Source organism: Gouania willdenowi, chromosome 9, assembly GCF_900634775.1.
Source record: "Gouania willdenowi chromosome 9, fGouWil2.1, whole genome shotgun sequence".
Lineage (NCBI taxonomy): Eukaryota > Metazoa > Chordata > Actinopteri > Blenniiformes > Gobiesocidae > Gouania > Gouania willdenowi.
The window spans coordinates 23,441,736-23,460,250 of record NC_041052.1 but is presented as its reverse complement, the minus strand read 5'-3'; the positions used below and the strand labels follow the sequence as shown (position 1 = coordinate 23,460,250).

Here is an 18,515-nt window from a genome sequence, read left to right as displayed (position 1 = left end):
TGGTAATGTTTTTTTAAAGGTGGTCACTCTCTGACCACTAACTCTCTCTAGCACAGATTTTAGAGGCGAAAACGCAACTAACTCTACAGTTATTTTACTACACGCGTTGTCGATATGTCGTATGGGCAGTTGTAGCTGCAAGATGTCAGTTTAGCAAGAAGACGTTTTATATACATAGGACATCTAGAATATTAGCTTTATTCATAACATTGATACTGAAAACAAAATGAACAACAAAGCAACAGTAGCCCACAATAACAGAAAAAAATGTGTACCTGCAGAGGCCACAAAACTTTAATAAACATATATATACATATATAATCTAATACTCAACTGTTTAAAATGGTCAAAAATAGTTAATTTCAACCAGTTTTGACGATTATATATTTCATGCACAGTGATCCACCCTTCATGATGCAATTGTTGTAATAGATAGCTGCCATTACATCACTGGCCATAGGGAGGTCTGGGCTATAATGTGATCCTAGTAAAGGCGGAGGGAAAACCTTATGCAATGACAGTCAGGCACAAATGACACAATGTCAATGTACCTCGAGGGTGAACAGGAAAGTGTAACATCCTGTGGTTTTAGCACTAATCAGAAACACAATAACATCTCTGCAAATGCAATGTCTATATTCAATAATATTCACAAGAAATGCACATTTAAAAACAATACTTTAAAACCCCTAAACCTTTTAAGTTATTTACTTCAGTGGACCCCAACCTTTTATGTGCCACGAACCTTTACAATACCGACCGGTAATGGTCCATGGTCCAATGGTTGGGGACACTTGATTTGCCTGAAAGTATTGCTTGTAAACCTTTTAACAAAAGAAATCAACTCAACAGAATATCAACTGCATGCTGTGTCGTTAGGCAACAAAATAAACCTTAAGTTGCTCTGATTAAAAGAATAACACCTTGCATGGGAGCTTTGACAGTATGTGCATAAAAAGATAAATGTGGCTGATAATGTAAGGCCATTTCTATTTAAAATGTGAAAGACTGAATAGTTTGAACAAAAAAATCCTTCCCAGGGAGAGACTTTTGTTACAGTGGCTCCAAGTAGAAATTATAACGAGGCAAAAAAAAACACTAACAAAGATACACACATGATTAAAACAGTAAAAAGTAAACACGGAGACCAAAACATTGATTGCATTACCACAATAATAAGAATAACGATTCAATATTAAATAAGATTGAATACAAATAAAAAGGATTAAATACAAGTGCAGATATACATGTAAATGGTAAAATGGTAAATGGACTTGATTTTATATAGCGCTTTATCACCACACTGAAACAGTCTCAAAGCGCTTTACATATCAGCTCATTCACCCAATCACTCTCACATTCACACACCAGTGGGACAGGACTGCCATGCAAGGTGCTAGTCAACCACTGGGAGCAACTTAGGGTTCAGTGTCTTGCCCAAGGACACTTCGACACATAGTCAGGTACTGGGATCGAACCCCCAACCTCTCGATCAGAAGATGACCGACTACCACCTGAGCCACGGTCGCCCATGTAAATATAATGCAAGACAATACAAGTAAAACACAAGCAGAGGATATGAGAAGCTTTGGCTTTGTTTCATATTTTCTATTGCCACTTAGGTTTTTAATGTTTGCAGCTAACATTATTTTTGCTTTAACAGGTTTCCTTTAAATTATGAGTAACTTTCTTCAACCAACAAAACCTTTCTCCTAGCTGCTTTTGTGTATCTTATCTAAAGTGCACTGTACTATAAAGACTATCACTATTGTGTCCACTAAGTGACACTACCGTTAAAACGATTGGACAATTCCTTAGCTGGTACTTGAAGCATTTATAATAGAGATCAGTTATTTTTGTGAGTAATTTGTGTAAATGAATAAAATACAGAGAAAACTGATCACTTTAGGCTTCTAAAAAAATGTAAATGTAAGCTTTTGTTTGACAATATTTGAAGATGATCCCTCGTCTTTCTATGATATAAAATAATTGACTATTTGGAAATATAGTAAATCAACTACGATTTATTAATTCAAGTACGGCTGAATCAAACAGTTTCATAATGTCTAATGCATTATGCAGGGTCACCAATACAGTGCTCACAAGCACCCGGTAGCCCTCATGGACCATGTCAGGGGCCCTCAGGAGCTCTAGTCATCAATGAGCTCCACCTAAAATCTGATTAACTTTCCAGGATTCAAACTCACAAAAATAAATACAGATGTAGTTAGTATTTAATAAAGTTAAATACTGCTGCATGTGATAAAGTTTTAGTATTAAATTAACCATCTTTAAATGTTTATTTTCATGGAAACATTGAGACAAATGTGCATGGGTTGTTGTATGTTTAAAAAATATTTTATTTATAACAGTTTTATGAAAAGTTAAAAGTTGTTTGTTTGTAGCTAGTAAAATAGCAAAATTGGGTTTTTCTATGAAATGTAAAAAATGAAACAATTGAATAAATTAGGAGAAATAAAGCTTTGCATCTTGAAACAAACATTTCCGGCCTTTTTAAGTGCCTGCTAGCCTTCCTTATTATCTTATTTAAAGTAAATTGGTGTGTGAATGTGAGAGTGATTGGTTGAATGAGTTGATATGTAAAGCGCTTTGGGACTGCTTCAGTGTGGGAATAAAGCGCTATATAAATCAAGTCCATTTACCATTTACCAAAATGTAGAATTTAAGTAGCTCATTTCAAACTGGTAACTATACAATACTATGAAGTAGATCACAGCTTCAGAAAGGTTGGTGACCCCTGGTCTAAAGTTTACTTTTTCAAACATACTTTTCCATTACAGGTTATTTCTAAATTCACTTTTAGCATCGCATTATGACTCTTATAATGTAAAAGTATCACACTAAAGAGTTGTGACGGCTACCTGAACTGAGCGAGCAACAGGCCTCCCAACGATGACCCACAGATGGAGAAGCCCATGGCGATGACGCCGTTCCAGAAGCCGAGCTCCCTGGCGGTCATGTGGTGATCCAATAAAAACAGAGGAAACATGGTAACGGCACCTTGCTCACCTGTTTTTAGAGGGAGACAGCGGACAAATAAAAAGGTGCAGTGAGATGAGAGTCCCAAACACTGGTGTACGTTTAAAAAAAAAAAAAAAAATCACTTTTTGTTTCTGATTGTCTGTGACAAAGCATTATATTATTCACCTTCAGTAAGTGCATACAACACCTTATGAGTTAAACAGGCCCAATGAAATCCCAGCCTTACACAATGAGAACGTCGCATCAAACTGTTTAGCCTGTGAACAAGAACAACGTGGTTTCCTGAGATGACGACTGCAGAATCAAACGCAGCACGTTGAAACGCAGTGCACCTATTCCTGGAAAATGTCAATAATAGATGCCTGACAAGAAAAAGAATACCCTCAGTCACTTTATCAAACGGGGGCCTAGCACTTTTCCTGAAGCACAAAGAGAAAAAAACAACAAAACCACTAAAACTTGGTAGATGAAACAGACCACTTCAGACCTTTCAGTCAAAATAAAGTTTCTGTCAGGCAGTGAGACTTCACTGTGCGGTGTTCAGTGTGGGGGTGATGTTCTGCTGAACATTACAGTAAAAAATTCAGTGGTGCCGACTACACTCCATTATTATATTAATGGAGACTGACTTCAGAAAGACAGTGGGACCAAGGAGCCGTGTGAGTGACAGCTTGGCTCCCAGACTGCTGTCAAAGACGACGCAACACAACCAACGACTCACTCAGTCAGCCAGGAGACAAACAAAAATAGAGAAAGGAGAAAAAAAGATGAAACGGATCAAAATGAAAAAAAGAAGAAGAAGAAGCTGAGACACTTCCAGTGATCCACGGCACAAGCAGCAGAATTGGCAACGCAAAAACTGTAGTGTGACACTCTGACTGAAAAGTGGGGATGAAGATGTGGATTTTTTGTGATGGAAACAGTTGTCTCAAACTTCTGTCACTCATGTCTAAGGGTTGGAAGCTTACAAGAGGTTAGCACATGTAGAAATAGCTGACTTTAAGTAAACAACATAGGTTTCTAATGCTTATAAAAACTCCTCTACCTGACATACGAGTTTCCTTCTTTTTCAACAATAAACCCTCCACCAATTCTCCCTGTCTTCATGTACATCCTTATTAGCATTTAGAATAATGACCAATCTTTAATCCAGTTAAGAACAAAGGGTTTTGTTTGTTTTTCATGTAATTTCGCGAGTTTTTGTTTTGTGCATTTTTGTTGTTTTCTGTGTTCTCATTGTTATACAAGTTTTTGGAGTCATTTTGCATATTTTTGTAATCGTTTTGTATATTTTTCTGTCACAGTATATTCATTTAGTGACTTTTGCCATTTTTGTATATTTTTAGTTATTGTTTATGTTTATGTAATTGTGTACGTTTTTTGCCATCGTTTTTTGTGCATTTTTTTGTAATTGCGTTATTTTAATACATTTTGTTCATTTACTTTGGGGTCGCTAGTTATCCATGTCTGCTGTAATATATGCCAGCATGTGTTCCTAACTGGTCTAACTAAAACCTACTGTCCAAATATGTTGTATAGATTTAAAGACACAGTATAACCACTTTACCAACAGCTTGTCTAACGTAGTAACACATCCTAGGCATTGAACAAGGTACTAGGAATCTATGGTATTTAAAACTATTTACAAAATGTAATACTTATCAATTTTGCACTAATAACCAACATTAAATAACAAACAGCAGTCACACAGTAAACTATTGACCTGTAACTTGTGACTTGCACTGTTAAAAGCATTATCTGCTGTAGATGTTTAAACGTAGTTGAAAACCGTACGTACACAATGCTTGCAATATATCACATGAGATAAATATTTCATTACCGGTACTAAGACTTGTAAAATTCTAATTTTGGTTCCCAAAAAAAATATCAAACCCAGTAGAAAAAAAATACAAACTATAAAATGAGTTTTAAAAAGTGCCCTAAAGGATACCCTTAGGATTGCTATTTCACACTGCATGACACAGTAGTTCATTATTACTATATTATATAGAACATATAATACTGCATTAAGTTACAGTTAATTTCTACCATTTACAGCATTAGATCTCTAAGAATCATTTATATATATATATATATATATATATAGCCGTTCTCATGGACGTTATTCATGTGATATACATTTAACATTGTGATATACTGTATATTTGCTCTAGTTTGTTCCCAGTTTATAAAGGATAAAACAGAGACCTTCAATCATCTAATGTGACAGTAACCTGCATTTCTTTGTTTTATATTTATTCGGCGTGTATAAATATTAAATCTAAGTAGTAGTGTGACTTTGAAACTGAAACAAAAGGGTAAACAGAAAGCAGTTTGAGTTAATTCTCTCTATCAGGTTGAAAACTACACAAATGAACAGTGAAACAGAAGATAGTGAACAATAGAATCTCTAACACAACTTGACAATAAAAGTGGCATTTATTCATTGATCGAACCTCCAGATGGGATTGATAATAGATCTCTGAATTGTGCCTCTCTATGGCCTTGGGGGGGGGGGCTGCGCTGATCTCTGCATTATTCACATTTTAATCTGTCATCCTCTGTGCTGAACTGAGTTGCATCAACTGCGCGATAACCATGTTAGTCATAATAAAGTAAACACTGGCAGGAGCATTACCCATGATGCCGAGTTGTTTACCCATGGTTCTGCACTCCCGTGCCTGTCTGTCTGTTGTTTAGCTCAAAGCTCAGAGCTTTCACAGTCCTGCCTTCAACTAATTATTTCTTTAAAGGGGAGGAGGGGGAAGGGCATTCAGACAAACACAACCACGCTGATTACTCCTTTCTATAAATATTCTCAAAGCAACAATTGTCCATTTCAGCGGGGATTTCATTAAACATCCACAAAGATTAAGAAGAGTGGAGGAGAAAAAAGTGGAATTATTGGGGGGAGGGTAAGAGCAAAGACAAGAAATCTAAAAAAAGAGAGATAAAGTTTAGGACTGGGAGTAGCGAATGAAAAAAAAACAGCCGCTCGAGAGAAAGAGCGGTAAGTGAAAAGGAAAATGACAGACAGGAAAAGTGAAATGTAGAGCAGGATATGAATGATCATGAAGTCATAAAAAAGACGATGCAAGCTAGAGATGAGTGTAGAAAGGGGACAGCAGTCTGGGATGGAGACAGCTAGCGAAGGACAAGGAGGTCAGGGGTGGACGAGCAGAGGCTTCGTTAGTCAGTGAAGAGGAAACAGAGAATGGATGGCAGACGCTAAGAACACTGTTTACACACCACAAAGACAAAAAAAAAAAAAAAAAAAACTTTACAGTACAACGGGAAAGCGTAAAGAATAACTTCTATTACTATCAGAAAAACAATACAGCAAGCATTTGCCACAAAGTATTTGCTTGAGATTAATCTTTTTAAATGATTATTTAAAAGGTTCATTTATTTATTCACCTTTTGGGGAGGAACATTTTCTAAGGTAAAGTCCAATTTATAGCTTATAGCTTATTTATAGTGCCACTTTATTATTCTATTTGTATTTACTCTTATTTCCAAATTGTTATAACTCCATATGTTTGCTTTTACTCATTGTACATAAGATGCCTCTTTTTACTATTTAACAGTCTGCACTTTTCTGGTCTATTCTGCACACCCTGAGTGATCTTGCCCAATGTAAAAAGTGAATTTCTCCATAGTGAGATTAATAAAGGATTTCTTATCTTATCTTATCTTAAAACTGCATCACATTTTAGTAGATTGTACATGTTTTTAATTTTAAAAAATGCTTATGATTACAAAAACATATACTTAATAATATACTGTATATGATATTTAAAAATAATATATATTATATAAAAGTCAGCAGTAAGCGCCACCTTCCTCCAGAGGTGACAAGTAACAAAGTACAAATAATTTTTCTGGTATCTGTACTTTAATTGAATATTTATTTTTTTGGCGACTTTTTACTTTTACTTCTTACTTTTAAAAACAAATATTTGTACTTTCTACTCCTCACATTTTAAAAATGTAAACCTTTTAAAACCTGCAAAGATGACGCCACAACGTAAAAAGACAAACTTTTGGTAGGTTGAGCTTTTTTCTGTTAAGCAGGTCCCTATTTTTATTTCCATGTATCGCTTTACTACAAGTTCTTTAAAATGTTAAACTCAAAGCTGCTCTGGGTTTTATTGAGCATTTGCACTTGTTTTTTTTCTTGACACAATTTATTTACAAATTGTATTTACCGTATTATGCGGGTTAAATTCTCCAGGTGTTCAGTGGTAACAGATTTAACTTGTTTCCATGTACCCAGTATTTTACTAGTTCTTAAAAATGGAATTTACTGGTTTTACTTTTTCACTTAAGTACATTTAGTAGGATGTACTTTTTTTACTTTTACTCAAGTAAGGAACCAACTTCAATATTTTTTACTTTTACCAGAGACATTTTTTATTCAACTATGTCTACTTTTACTTGAGTATTGAAGAATCGTACTGTTGGCACCTCTGTCTTCCTCTAGCTAAAAAGTAGTGAAGGATAGATTTTAAAGTTAACAGGTTTTTTGGCTTCTTCCTAGAAATCATTTACTTTATCATTCATGTTTAATGGCCGGGTAAACAGTGTTTTAACCATGTACCAGTATGATTTTACTCTTAAAATATTTGTGAAAATTTATGTTTCAGTAGAGTTAGTAAACCAAATGTTGGGACTGAATTATCTTAACTGTGTACAATAGTTTTTTCTTTAGGGAAGACCTCCGACCAATCAAATTTCAATTGCAGTTATTCAAAGTTATTCCTTTTCATTTTATGTAATCCACACATCCATTACCCTTAAGTCATGATGAAAACAGATGTATAGTATAGGATAGTGGGTAGGGAGTGGGATCACAGGAGGATAAGGTTGAGCCGAGAATGAGAGGTCAACGAGGACAGTTGGGTGACATCCTGATGTCAGCGCAGAAGCTTAGACAAAAGAGCTAGCAGAGCAGGAGAGATTATCAAGCAGTCACCATGTAAAAACCACTTTGTTATGGTAAACAGAGACAATAATATGACATGTTTAAATACAACATAGATATGTGTCAAAGCCATGTTGAATATATGTAAAAAACACCTTTCAGGTCTTCCAGTTTACAGAGGAGAAAAAAGTAAACAAGAGCTTAAAGACCATCTTTAAACATAATGTTACATAAGTCGGTTTAAACAACACAAGAACTGGCAAATTGATGCACATGTCAGAGTTTTACCTTTTCTACAGGGAAGTAGACATTTACAATACTAGGACTGAATCATAACATAACCTAATTGCTAGAGCGACATGAGCTCTAGCACGGTCACATTTACTAGCTCAAACAGGAAGAGATTCAATTTCCGATGTACAGTGCATACGGAAAGAATTCACAGCGCTTCGCTTTTCCCGCATTTCATCATGTTACAGCCTTATTCCAAAAGGGATTCAATTCATTTTTTTTCCTCAAAATTCTACACACAATACCCCATAATGACAACATGAAAAACACTTTTTTTTTAAATGTTTGCAAATGTATTAAAAATAAAGAATGAAAATATATCATGTACATAAGTATTCACAGCCTTTGCTCAGTACTTTGTTGTGGCACCTTTGGCAGCCATTACAGCCTCAAGTCTTTTGTAATATGAAGCCACAAGCTTGGCACATCTATCTGTGGCCACTTTGGCCCATTCCTCTTTACAGAACCTCTCGAGCTCCATCAGGTTGGATGGGGAGCGTCGGTGCACAGCCATTTTCAGATCCCTCCAGATATGTTCAATGTGATTCAAGTCTGGGCTCTGGCTGGGCCACTCTAGGACATTCACAGAGTTGTCCAGAAGCCACTCCTTTGATATCTTGGCTGTGTGCTTAGGGTCGTTGTCCTGTTGAAAGATAATCCGTCGCCCCAGTCTGAGGTAAAGAGCGCTCTGGACCAGGTTTTCTTCCAGGATGTTTCTATACATTACTGCATTCATTTTTCCCTCAATCTTGACTAGTCTACTGGTTCCTGCTGCTGAAAAACATTCCCACAGCATGATGCTCCCACCACCATGCTTCACTGTAGGGATGTTATTGGCCAGGTGATGAGCGGTGCCTGGTGTCCTCCAAACAGAACGATTGGCATTCACGCCAAAGAGTTCAATCATTGTCTCATCAGACCAGAGAATTTAGTTTCTCATGGTCTGAGAGTCTTTCAGGTGCCTTTTTTGGCAAACTCCAGACAGGCTGCCATGTGCCTTTTACTAAGGAGTGGCTTCTACCATAAAGGCCTGATTGGTGGAGTGCTGCAGCTATGGTCGTCCTACTGGAAGGTTCTCCTCTCTCCACAGAGGAACCCTGGAGCTCTGTCAGAGTGACCATCGGGTTGTTAGTCACCTGCCTCACTAAAGCCCTTCTTCCCCGATCACTCGGTTGAGAGGGAGGGCCAGCTCTAGGAAGGGTCCTGGTGGTTCCAAACTTCTTCCATTTACGGATGATGGAGGCCACTGTGCTCATTGGGACCTTTAAAGCAGCAGAATTTTTTCTGTACCCTTCCCCAGACCTTTACCTTGAGACAATTCTGTCTCGGAGGTCAACAGACAATTCCTTTGACTTCATGCTGGTTTTGTGTCCTGACATACACTGTTAACTGTGGGACCTTATATAGACAGGTGTGTGCCTTTCCAAATCATGTCCAATCAACTGAATTTACCACAGGTGGACTCCAATTAGGCTGTAGAAACATCTCAAGGATGATTAGTGGAAACAGAATGCACCTCAGCTCAATTTTGAGCTTGATCTCAAAGGCTGTGAATACTAATGTACAAGTGATTTCTTCATTTTTTTATTTTTAATAAATTTGCCAAAAATCTCAAACAAACATTTTTAAGTTGTCATTATGGGGTGTTATGTGTAGAATTTTGAGGAAAAAAGTTAATTTAATCCCTTTTGGAATAAGGCTGTAACATGAAATGTAGGAAAAGCGAAGCGCTGTGAATACTTTCCGTATACACTGTAAATGATGGTGCATTTGGTGTGGTTTAACATGTTTATATCTATCTCAGTGTTGCTCGTACGACTCTCTCAGGGCACCATGTGGTGGCTGTTCATTAATTCATCTTCTCCCCTTGGCCTCCCTCCCTGCAGTCCCTCTCTCTCCCCTGGAAAATACCCCCTGCTCTCTCAGCCCAAGTTTGTCACTAAAACTGATACAGCAACACTTTTCTGCTTTCCCAGAAACAATATAACACTCAGCTTTTTCTCCTTTTTTACATTTTAGGTATAGCTGGTGGTTAATGTAAAGGTTCTCTAAATTTGTAACTTTGCTTCATTGTTGAAACGTGTCTACTCATGTTTCAATTAAATCTTTACCTTTGATTGTTATCCATTCACTTCATTCAAAGATGATAATCACTGTCTGCCACCTGTAACAGTGTTCTAGTTTTTTTGTGCAGAACATGGTGACAACCATTTGGTTCTACAATCTTTCTCTAAATAACATATCTTTACTATACTGTAGTAACTTTGTAAATGGTGCATTTACACAGCGGCCACTGTGGCTCAAGTGGTAGATTTAGAGGTTGGCATATCGATTCCGAGGCTTTAACAGTCCCTGTGTCAGTGTCCTTGAGCAAGACATTAAACACTAACTTGCAATGGTAAGGATTACCACTTGAGTTGCAGCTCTGTGCCATTAGAGAGAGAGAGAGAGAGTGTGTGTGTGTGTGTGTGTGTGTGTGTGTGTGTGTGTGTGTGTGTGTGTGTGTGTGTGTGTGTGTGTGTGTGTGTGTGTGTGTGTGTGTGTGTGTGTGTGTGTGTGCGTGTGCGTGTGTGTGTGTATCAACAATAAATCCATAGGAACTGCTCAAATGGTGATAAAAGCTTTAAATAATAATTTAATCTTCATGAGCGAGTTGGAAAAACAAAATTAAAACCCAAAATATCATTAAAATATTAATAGAGAGATAGACAGAAGAACAAAAAAATGTTTGAGAGGAAAGACTGGAAAGAAGTCATTGAGTGATTATTAGGGTAGAATGAAAGTTAATTCATGCGTTATGGTGAAGCCATTATTACTGTCGAGGTTATAGTCACAACTAAGGTTGGGCGATATGGACCAAAACTCATATCTCGATATTTTTTTCTCAAAATGGAGATATACAATTTAAATCTTGATCATTTTAATTCCAATAAAGTCTTACCAGAAAGACAATTGTGGGTTTAATTTGCTGATGCAAAATGCCACACAGGCCACTTTAGTCTTTTTCTCACAAGGGACAGCATGTGTGAGTAAGTTCTGTAGTGTGGCTTGTTTAGGGGAAATTCTGGGTTCAGGAGAACTCAGTAATCCATGTAACTGTGCTTTTCATGTTTTTCTGAAAAGTAGCAAAATCAGCCACTCCTAAAACGAGTATTTTGATACTTGTGGCAAGAGATCTTGTCACACCCCTAAAAATAAGCTATAAAACACATATATATATATATATATATATATATATAGGCAATATTGTAATTTTCTATATTTCCAAAATAGAAGTTGATATATCTTGAATCTCGATATATCCACCAGCCCTAGTCACAACCTCTCTGTGAGGTCAGTAAACGCCCGATTACTCCAGTGTGAGCTGGGATGGGCTCCAGCAGAAAGCGACCAGGTTTAGTGAATATAGGTGATGCAAGTTGATGGTCATGATGTCCAGTCTGTTTGTTGCTCTCATTGTAACATTCACATTTAAACTTGAATGGTGCTTTCATCTCGTCATTTTTAAATTGCCCTTCAATAGTGATTTTCCAAGTTTTTTTTAAGTGTATAACAGCATCTCAAAGCAGAATAACCCTTCAGTTTATCACACAGACTTGTTAAACTTTTGGTGTCGTTAGGTGCAAGTGTTAAATTTTTACTTAAAAAAAACAAACTTGTGTGTACATTTTGCCTAAATTCTAGCAAATACAATTAAAATTAGGGATGTCCCGATACAAATTCTTATTTATTTTTTTTTTCACTTTCGATACGATACCGATATTGCAGCCTTGCGTGTTGGCTGATGCGATATTAATCTGATACGATATCAGCAAGAATCATACATACTTTTATTACTTATTTTGTAGTGTGGAATGTTAGAAAAGGCTTAATCAAGTGATGTTACTCAAACAGAGAACATTAGTCAGCAACAGTAGGTATGAGGAAAAACTGACCCATTTATTATCAACCAATTGGTTACATTAATATTAACCTTCTACAATATATCTACTCTTGAATAAAGATAATATAACAGATTTTAGATGTCAATATCGAATTGGACACCCCTAGTTAAAATGTCTGGTTCATTATCCAAACCTAAATACAAATCAAAGTTTCCATTGTTTGCTTCTTTTCCACCTTTAAAAAAAAAAAAAAAAAAAAACATTTTCTTTGCCGACAACATCCTACTAACCATCCCTGCCAACATACCCAGACAGTTCTCCCTTCATGGCTGTGGCCTCAAATGGCACAAAGGTCACTGTTCAGACATGAGGCTTGCAATGATTGGCCACAGTGTAGGATGCAGCACAAGCCCCGAGATCATTAGTAATAGATGGGGAAGAGGGATGTGTGAGAAGTGGGGGTCTCAGACAGTCAGATTACTGGTCTCACACAAACATGCCCACATACCCGCTGAACAAAAACAATACTGTCTCACAGGGGTAATTATGCTCACACATCCACACGTTATCTGAAATAACTGATACTTTTTTTGTTTTAAAGGTGGTAAATTGTGCATTTAAAGTGGAAAACTACTGACAGAAAAGTTATTGTGTTGACAGTGATTAATTATCAAGTATCAACTAATATTGTGTGCCAGTGTGTGACAGAGAGAGTGTTATTCAACGGGGGGGTTGGGAAGGGAGATCTCTAGACAGGTTGGAGGGTTCCCCCAACCTTCATATTTTGTCTAGAAGTGTTGTCTGCTGGGGCTTATCTGATTACTGAGCCAACACTCTCCCAGACAAAAAACATGGATACACTCTATATAATAATAAAAAAAAAAAAACAAAGGCATATACATTCACGACACACACTATGCAAATGTAAAAGGACAATTACATTCCCACCACCCACGTACACTCATACACATAAACACATCAGGAGGATGCACTGTTTTCCTTTTCAGTTTCTGAACGCCACAGACACAAAGACACACTAATCCTTACATAATCCCCTGCTGCTTCCAAACACCAAAGTCTGGTCATATACACCCCCCCCAAACACACACAAGCTTGACTTTCTTCAAAAATGTGTTGAAATATTTTGCGATCCATTCAATCATACATTGTAATCCATAATGCTGGAAATTAAAGATTTATGGAAGGTAAGAAAACTTATAAGCTAACAATTATTGGATGCTCAAAGTGCAGACTACGTGCGCTATGATGACATGAACTCCCTCGCAACAATTACTGCTTCAACTTCTTCAATATGATCAGAGATGAACTCAAACGTCACGGAAATACCAACAGAGACATCTAGTGGTGATTTGTGGAACCTAAAGAACAGGAAGAACTCATGGTTTTCCCAATTTATTCAATTTTTAAAACAATCTAAATGTGCACAGTAGGTAAACATGCACACTGGCTCTAGTATACAGCAGTGGGTTCCAACCTTTTTCTTGTCGTGGCACAATTTTTAAACAACTTTTCTTTTTTTTTTTTTCTTTTTTTTATTTTACAGTATATTACATAAGTAGATTTATATTTGAGAAAGTGAAATTATAGAAGACAGTTGTTTGAGATTGTGTGTGTGTTGTTTTATTTTGAAAATGAATTATAATGATTTAAGCTCTGAGCTTTCTGTCTCTTCCTGCACTGAACATTTATTTCAGTGATATTATGTATTGTTTTTTGTCTGCAAAATAGATTTTTATTTTTTTTTTTTTTAAATATCGAAATTCAAAAATATAATTTTAATCAGTATGTTTTTAATTGTATTATTACTTGACATTTCAGGAGACCCCATTTTATTTCCAGGTGTCCCCACTGGTATACCGTAAAGTTTTTGTTTTGGGGGGGGGGTTTGAGCAAAACTTTAAAGGGATGAAAAATCTTTGATTCATCCAGTGACACTGGATACATTCGGGAACTTTTCCTACATCATTACTTTTAGGGTAATGTAACTGATCATATTCTGACATAATGGGAAGGCAGTGGCTATCTGTACGGTTGCCGTATCAATATACCAACATTCTATCCGTATACAGCACCTCTATTTGGCCAGTTTAGGTCATGTGATAGGTCAGTCATTGGCCAGTTTAGGTCACGTGACTAAGACTAAACCTAACCCTAACCTTAAAAATTGTTGCGATATTGGGTTATAACCTAAACCTAACCCTGAACCTAAAACGCTACGTACATGTACTTTGATAACCATACCAATACCAATAGGGTTTGTCTGTACGGCAACCGTACAAATTGACACTTTCTAATAGGAATCCTTAACAGTATCTTTAATCTTCATGTGATTGAGGTGCACACACTGTTAGAGCTGACTCAGACCTACCCAGTTTGTATGTGAGGACATAGAGGACCGTCCAAGGTGTTCCTGGCACTGCGAGCAGCTTCCTCCACACTCTCCATGGCCTCACAGCATCCCCTCCTTGGACTCCCCGTCTGCTGCCATCAGCCTGCTGGCCTCTCAGTGTCTCTTCATCCAGCACAGGGGCCCCCCACACAAACAGAGCCACCCCTGCATACACAAACATCAACAGCAAAAACATCCAGCTCCATCCAGCCACGTCTATGACAGCGAGCAGCCCGCCTCCAGCAAACACTGACCCTGCTTTGTAACCCACCACCTGTGCTGTGTTGCCCAGTCCCAGTTCCCCACGCCCTTTCAATAGACTGACAGCCGCTCCATCCACAGCAATATCCTGAACAGAGGCCAGAGTGTTCATGGCCAATAAGGTGCTGGCTACTCCCCATATTTGTGCCTCCGGGGCCAATGCAGCACTGGAGAGACATGTCAGCGCCAAGCCGGACACCGTCCCCACCAACCAACGTCGCTTACTGCCGACTCGGTCTATCAGGGGTGCCCAGAGGACTTTGAGCACCCAGGGAAAATAGAGGATCTTGGTGAATCCAATGCGAGTGAGAGAGTGGCCGGCTCCTCGTAGGTAGACAGGAAGCAGGGAAGACTGAAGACCATATGGAATGCCCTGGACGAAGTACAACAGGCCCAAGAAAACTAGTTTGTCGTTCATGATCTAGCTCCAAACGTGACTCACTGGGTGAGCAGACGGTGCAGTGGTCCATGGGTCAGGTCACTGTCATGATAAAGAAGAAAGAGTAGGGCTTTAAAATGCAACAAATAATCCAAGACTTTAAATAAAAATTTCATCAAAACAAATTAAACATGGTAAATTCTTTATTTTCTCATGTTACCAGAATATTTTGAGGCCTAAGGTGTTGCATTTTTATGAGACAAAAAAAAAGAAAAATGCAAAAACATACTACCAAGTAGGGGTGAGTGTTGGAAAGGATGTTGCAATACGATATGTATCACGATACAATATTATCACGATATCTTGCGATATTCTACCCAGTTAATATTAAAATTAAATGTAGAGATGAAAAATCTAAATCATGTTCGTCAGAAGATATTGATCATTCAGAGGACAAATTGAGTCAAAACTATTTGCTTCAAAACATTATATTTATTATTATTATAATATCTACGGCGCCATCTATTGGAGTGGAGGTGCAGAAGTGGCACAATTTTCAAGGTTTTTATGTAGGAATAGCAGCTGGTCAACAAGCCCAGTAGTTAGCAACATCACTTTTTACAGTAACTAGTACTGTAACGCAATATTTTTCTAAAGAAATAACGCCGTTACCGTTACAATATGGTGCGTTTGTCCATTACTTTGCTAGCTGCAGTGAACTTCCTGTTTACAGTGGCGCTACTTTTTTTGCGGGACGCCCTGCCAAACACGGTAAAACAGAAGAAGAACAAGAAGCATTGTCATCGTGTTTCTGTTTACATCACGTGCGCCAATCATGGCGAGTCAATGCGAGAGCAGGACAAGCTTCTCAGAGTGGAAATACGCGCATTATTTTTGTCTCCAAAAGATGCATCAGTGAAGCTAAGCTAACGCTGCGGCTGGATTTTAACGGACTGTGACTGTTATCCAGGAACAGGTCAGCCAAACTATTGCACGGTATGTTGTTGTACATATGCAGCCTGTCGCTGCTGCTGAGTCACTGCTAACAGCAGCTCATTAACATGATATGTTTAGCATTGTGTAGCTGAGAAAAATGCTGTGAATTAGTTTTTCCACATTTATTTTTATAAGCATTTTTAACAGCAGAATGTGCACCTGGAATATGCACAGCTTACTTTACATTACTGTGCTAAGGAGGAAAAATTACAGTTTTAATTTTGGAGCAGCTGTTTTGTGCTTTATATGCACATCATATATGGTTGTTTTATAGCAGTTGATCAGCAGTGGATTAATATATTATTACAGCACTAAGATGAAGCTGTATGGACACAAATGACCCAAAATAAATAATACACTCTTTAATTCTAAGTAACTCAAAAGTTACTTTTTCCAGTAACGCATTACTTTTTGGTTAAGTAATCAAAATAGTAACTGAGTTACTTTGTTTATGAAGTAACTAGTAACGGTAACTAGTTACTTTTTTTCAGTAACTAGCACAACACTGGTAGTTAGGCCGCTCCACTGAGAAGTGACAATGTCTCCAGCAGTAGGAAATACATGTCCATGAAAATGTGAAAAATATTGATTTAATATCAGAAAAAATAAAATAAATATTTCAATTTTTTTTAATCGATTTGAAATCGGCACCCAAAAAATTGCGATATATCGTGAAATCGATTTTTTTCCCCACACCCCTACTACCAAGACATGCACACATTTTGTCTTTGATTTCAACACTTCTTGACACAATTCTGACAAATTAACTCAAATTAAAACAAATTCAAGTGCTTGGTCTGAGAATTCTGCTCAATTGATGTATTCCACTTTCTACTGTTATTGATGCAAAACACAAGTAGAATCTTGTAAAAAAAAAAAAAAAAAGAAAAAAAAAAAAACAGTAAAAGTTCTTCTGGAACTTATTAGGTTACTGATTGCTTTCAGAATTTCATCATTTTTGAGGTTTTTGTTTTCATCTATTCATTTTTTATTTTTCACTGTACATTTACAGTTGATATATTCGTTAAATGTGATTCAACTGCTGTCTTTATCTGTCAAGTGTGTGTCTGGGTATTGTATTGCATCCATAATTTGCAGTATTTATATATTAAAAAAATGTTCTATATTAAAAAACATGGATGTTCATAACGTGGACAAATTATAAATAAATAGTAGTAGGGTAAAATGTCTTCATTTACTACGTTATTAGTCAACCACCGGCTAGCAAGGCAACAATTGGATCCGAAACACCGGTTAAGTTTTAACTGGTGTCTATTATACTTGGTAACCGTCTTCCTACTGCTTTGCTGTTAGCTACCTCCAAGCTACCACCCCTTCAGTAAACGGAACTAAACACTAAATAACTGTGTTTTATAACAGTTAATAGTTTACATGAGAGAGTAAGTAGCCGTAGTTGAACAAAAAAGACCAATGTAAGAACTGAGTCAACAGATAAAATGGTCACCAGCTTAACCATAACACCGGCTCAAGTTACCAGCAAAATTGTACCAGACTATCGGGCACTCCTCAATGTCAAACGACTTTATCTCCATAAAAGGGTTCAAAACTCCCATGTTTAATTTACCCATTTATTTTTCTGTTATTAGCAAACGTGATATTGATCAACTTAGACACAAGCAGTCTGGCTAGCCTTAGCAGGCTAACATGCTGTCATGCTAACAAACTGATGGATTAAACACTATTGAATAGCATGTTGGAAAAATAAGGTCTTTGTATCAACCATATGACTGAAAATACTAGTTGTGTGTCTGCAGTGGGAGAAACTTAACACATACTTGGAAGAAATGTGGTTATCCAGCCGTTAGCTTAACCGAAGGTGATCCACTCGTTTATAGACGCCAGCCTGTCAGCTGGGGGAGCTGTGGTTGCCAGGTTGGTTGAGAAGTATCCATTTTAGTTTATTTTGAAATAGCAATAGTGTTTTTCTTCCAGTGTCTAGCAGAAACTATAAAAAGGTCGAACTGAAGTCAAATGCATTCCATAAAGAAAATATGATAAAAGGCATTAATGAATTTAATTTGGATCTTTTCTTCTTTCTTTTTCTTGATTCCAGCCAATTCTTTAGATTTTGAGCCCATGTTAATAACTGTGACTTTTTCCAAAGGAATTAAAAAAACAAAACTAAATTTGGTCATGTGGAAACTAATAATAATAATAATAATAATAATAATAATAATAATAATAATAATAATAGATTTTCATTATTATTATGATTTTCTTTTTTTTCTTGTCTGCACATGCTGTCAAAGGTCAACTCTACAAGAAGTGCAAATATTTTTAAGACAGCAATGCATGTTTTTTAATTAATAATAATAATAATAAAAATGAAATCCTGCACAATTCAAA

General features: G+C 36.9%; 1 protein-coding gene across 1 annotated transcript in view; it reads right to left on the bottom strand.

The window, feature by feature from the left end:
* The window catches only part of mfsd3 (major facilitator superfamily domain containing 3), a 33,098-nt gene extending 14,903 nt beyond the window's left edge, over positions 1 to 18,195 (bottom strand). Inside the window, exons 1-3 of the mRNA XM_028458537.1 lie at positions 17,945 to 18,195; positions 14,492 to 15,254; positions 2,883 to 3,030 (exon numbers count right to left, since the gene is read on the bottom strand). Of these exons, the coding sequence (XP_028314338.1) occupies positions 2,883 to 3,030; positions 14,492 to 15,191 (848 nt within the window). The 5' untranslated portion in view covers positions 15,192 to 15,254; positions 17,945 to 18,195. The remainder of the gene's footprint in view (positions 1 to 2,882; positions 3,031 to 14,491; positions 15,255 to 17,944) is intronic.
* Positions 18,196 to 18,515: the final 320 nt, after the last annotated feature.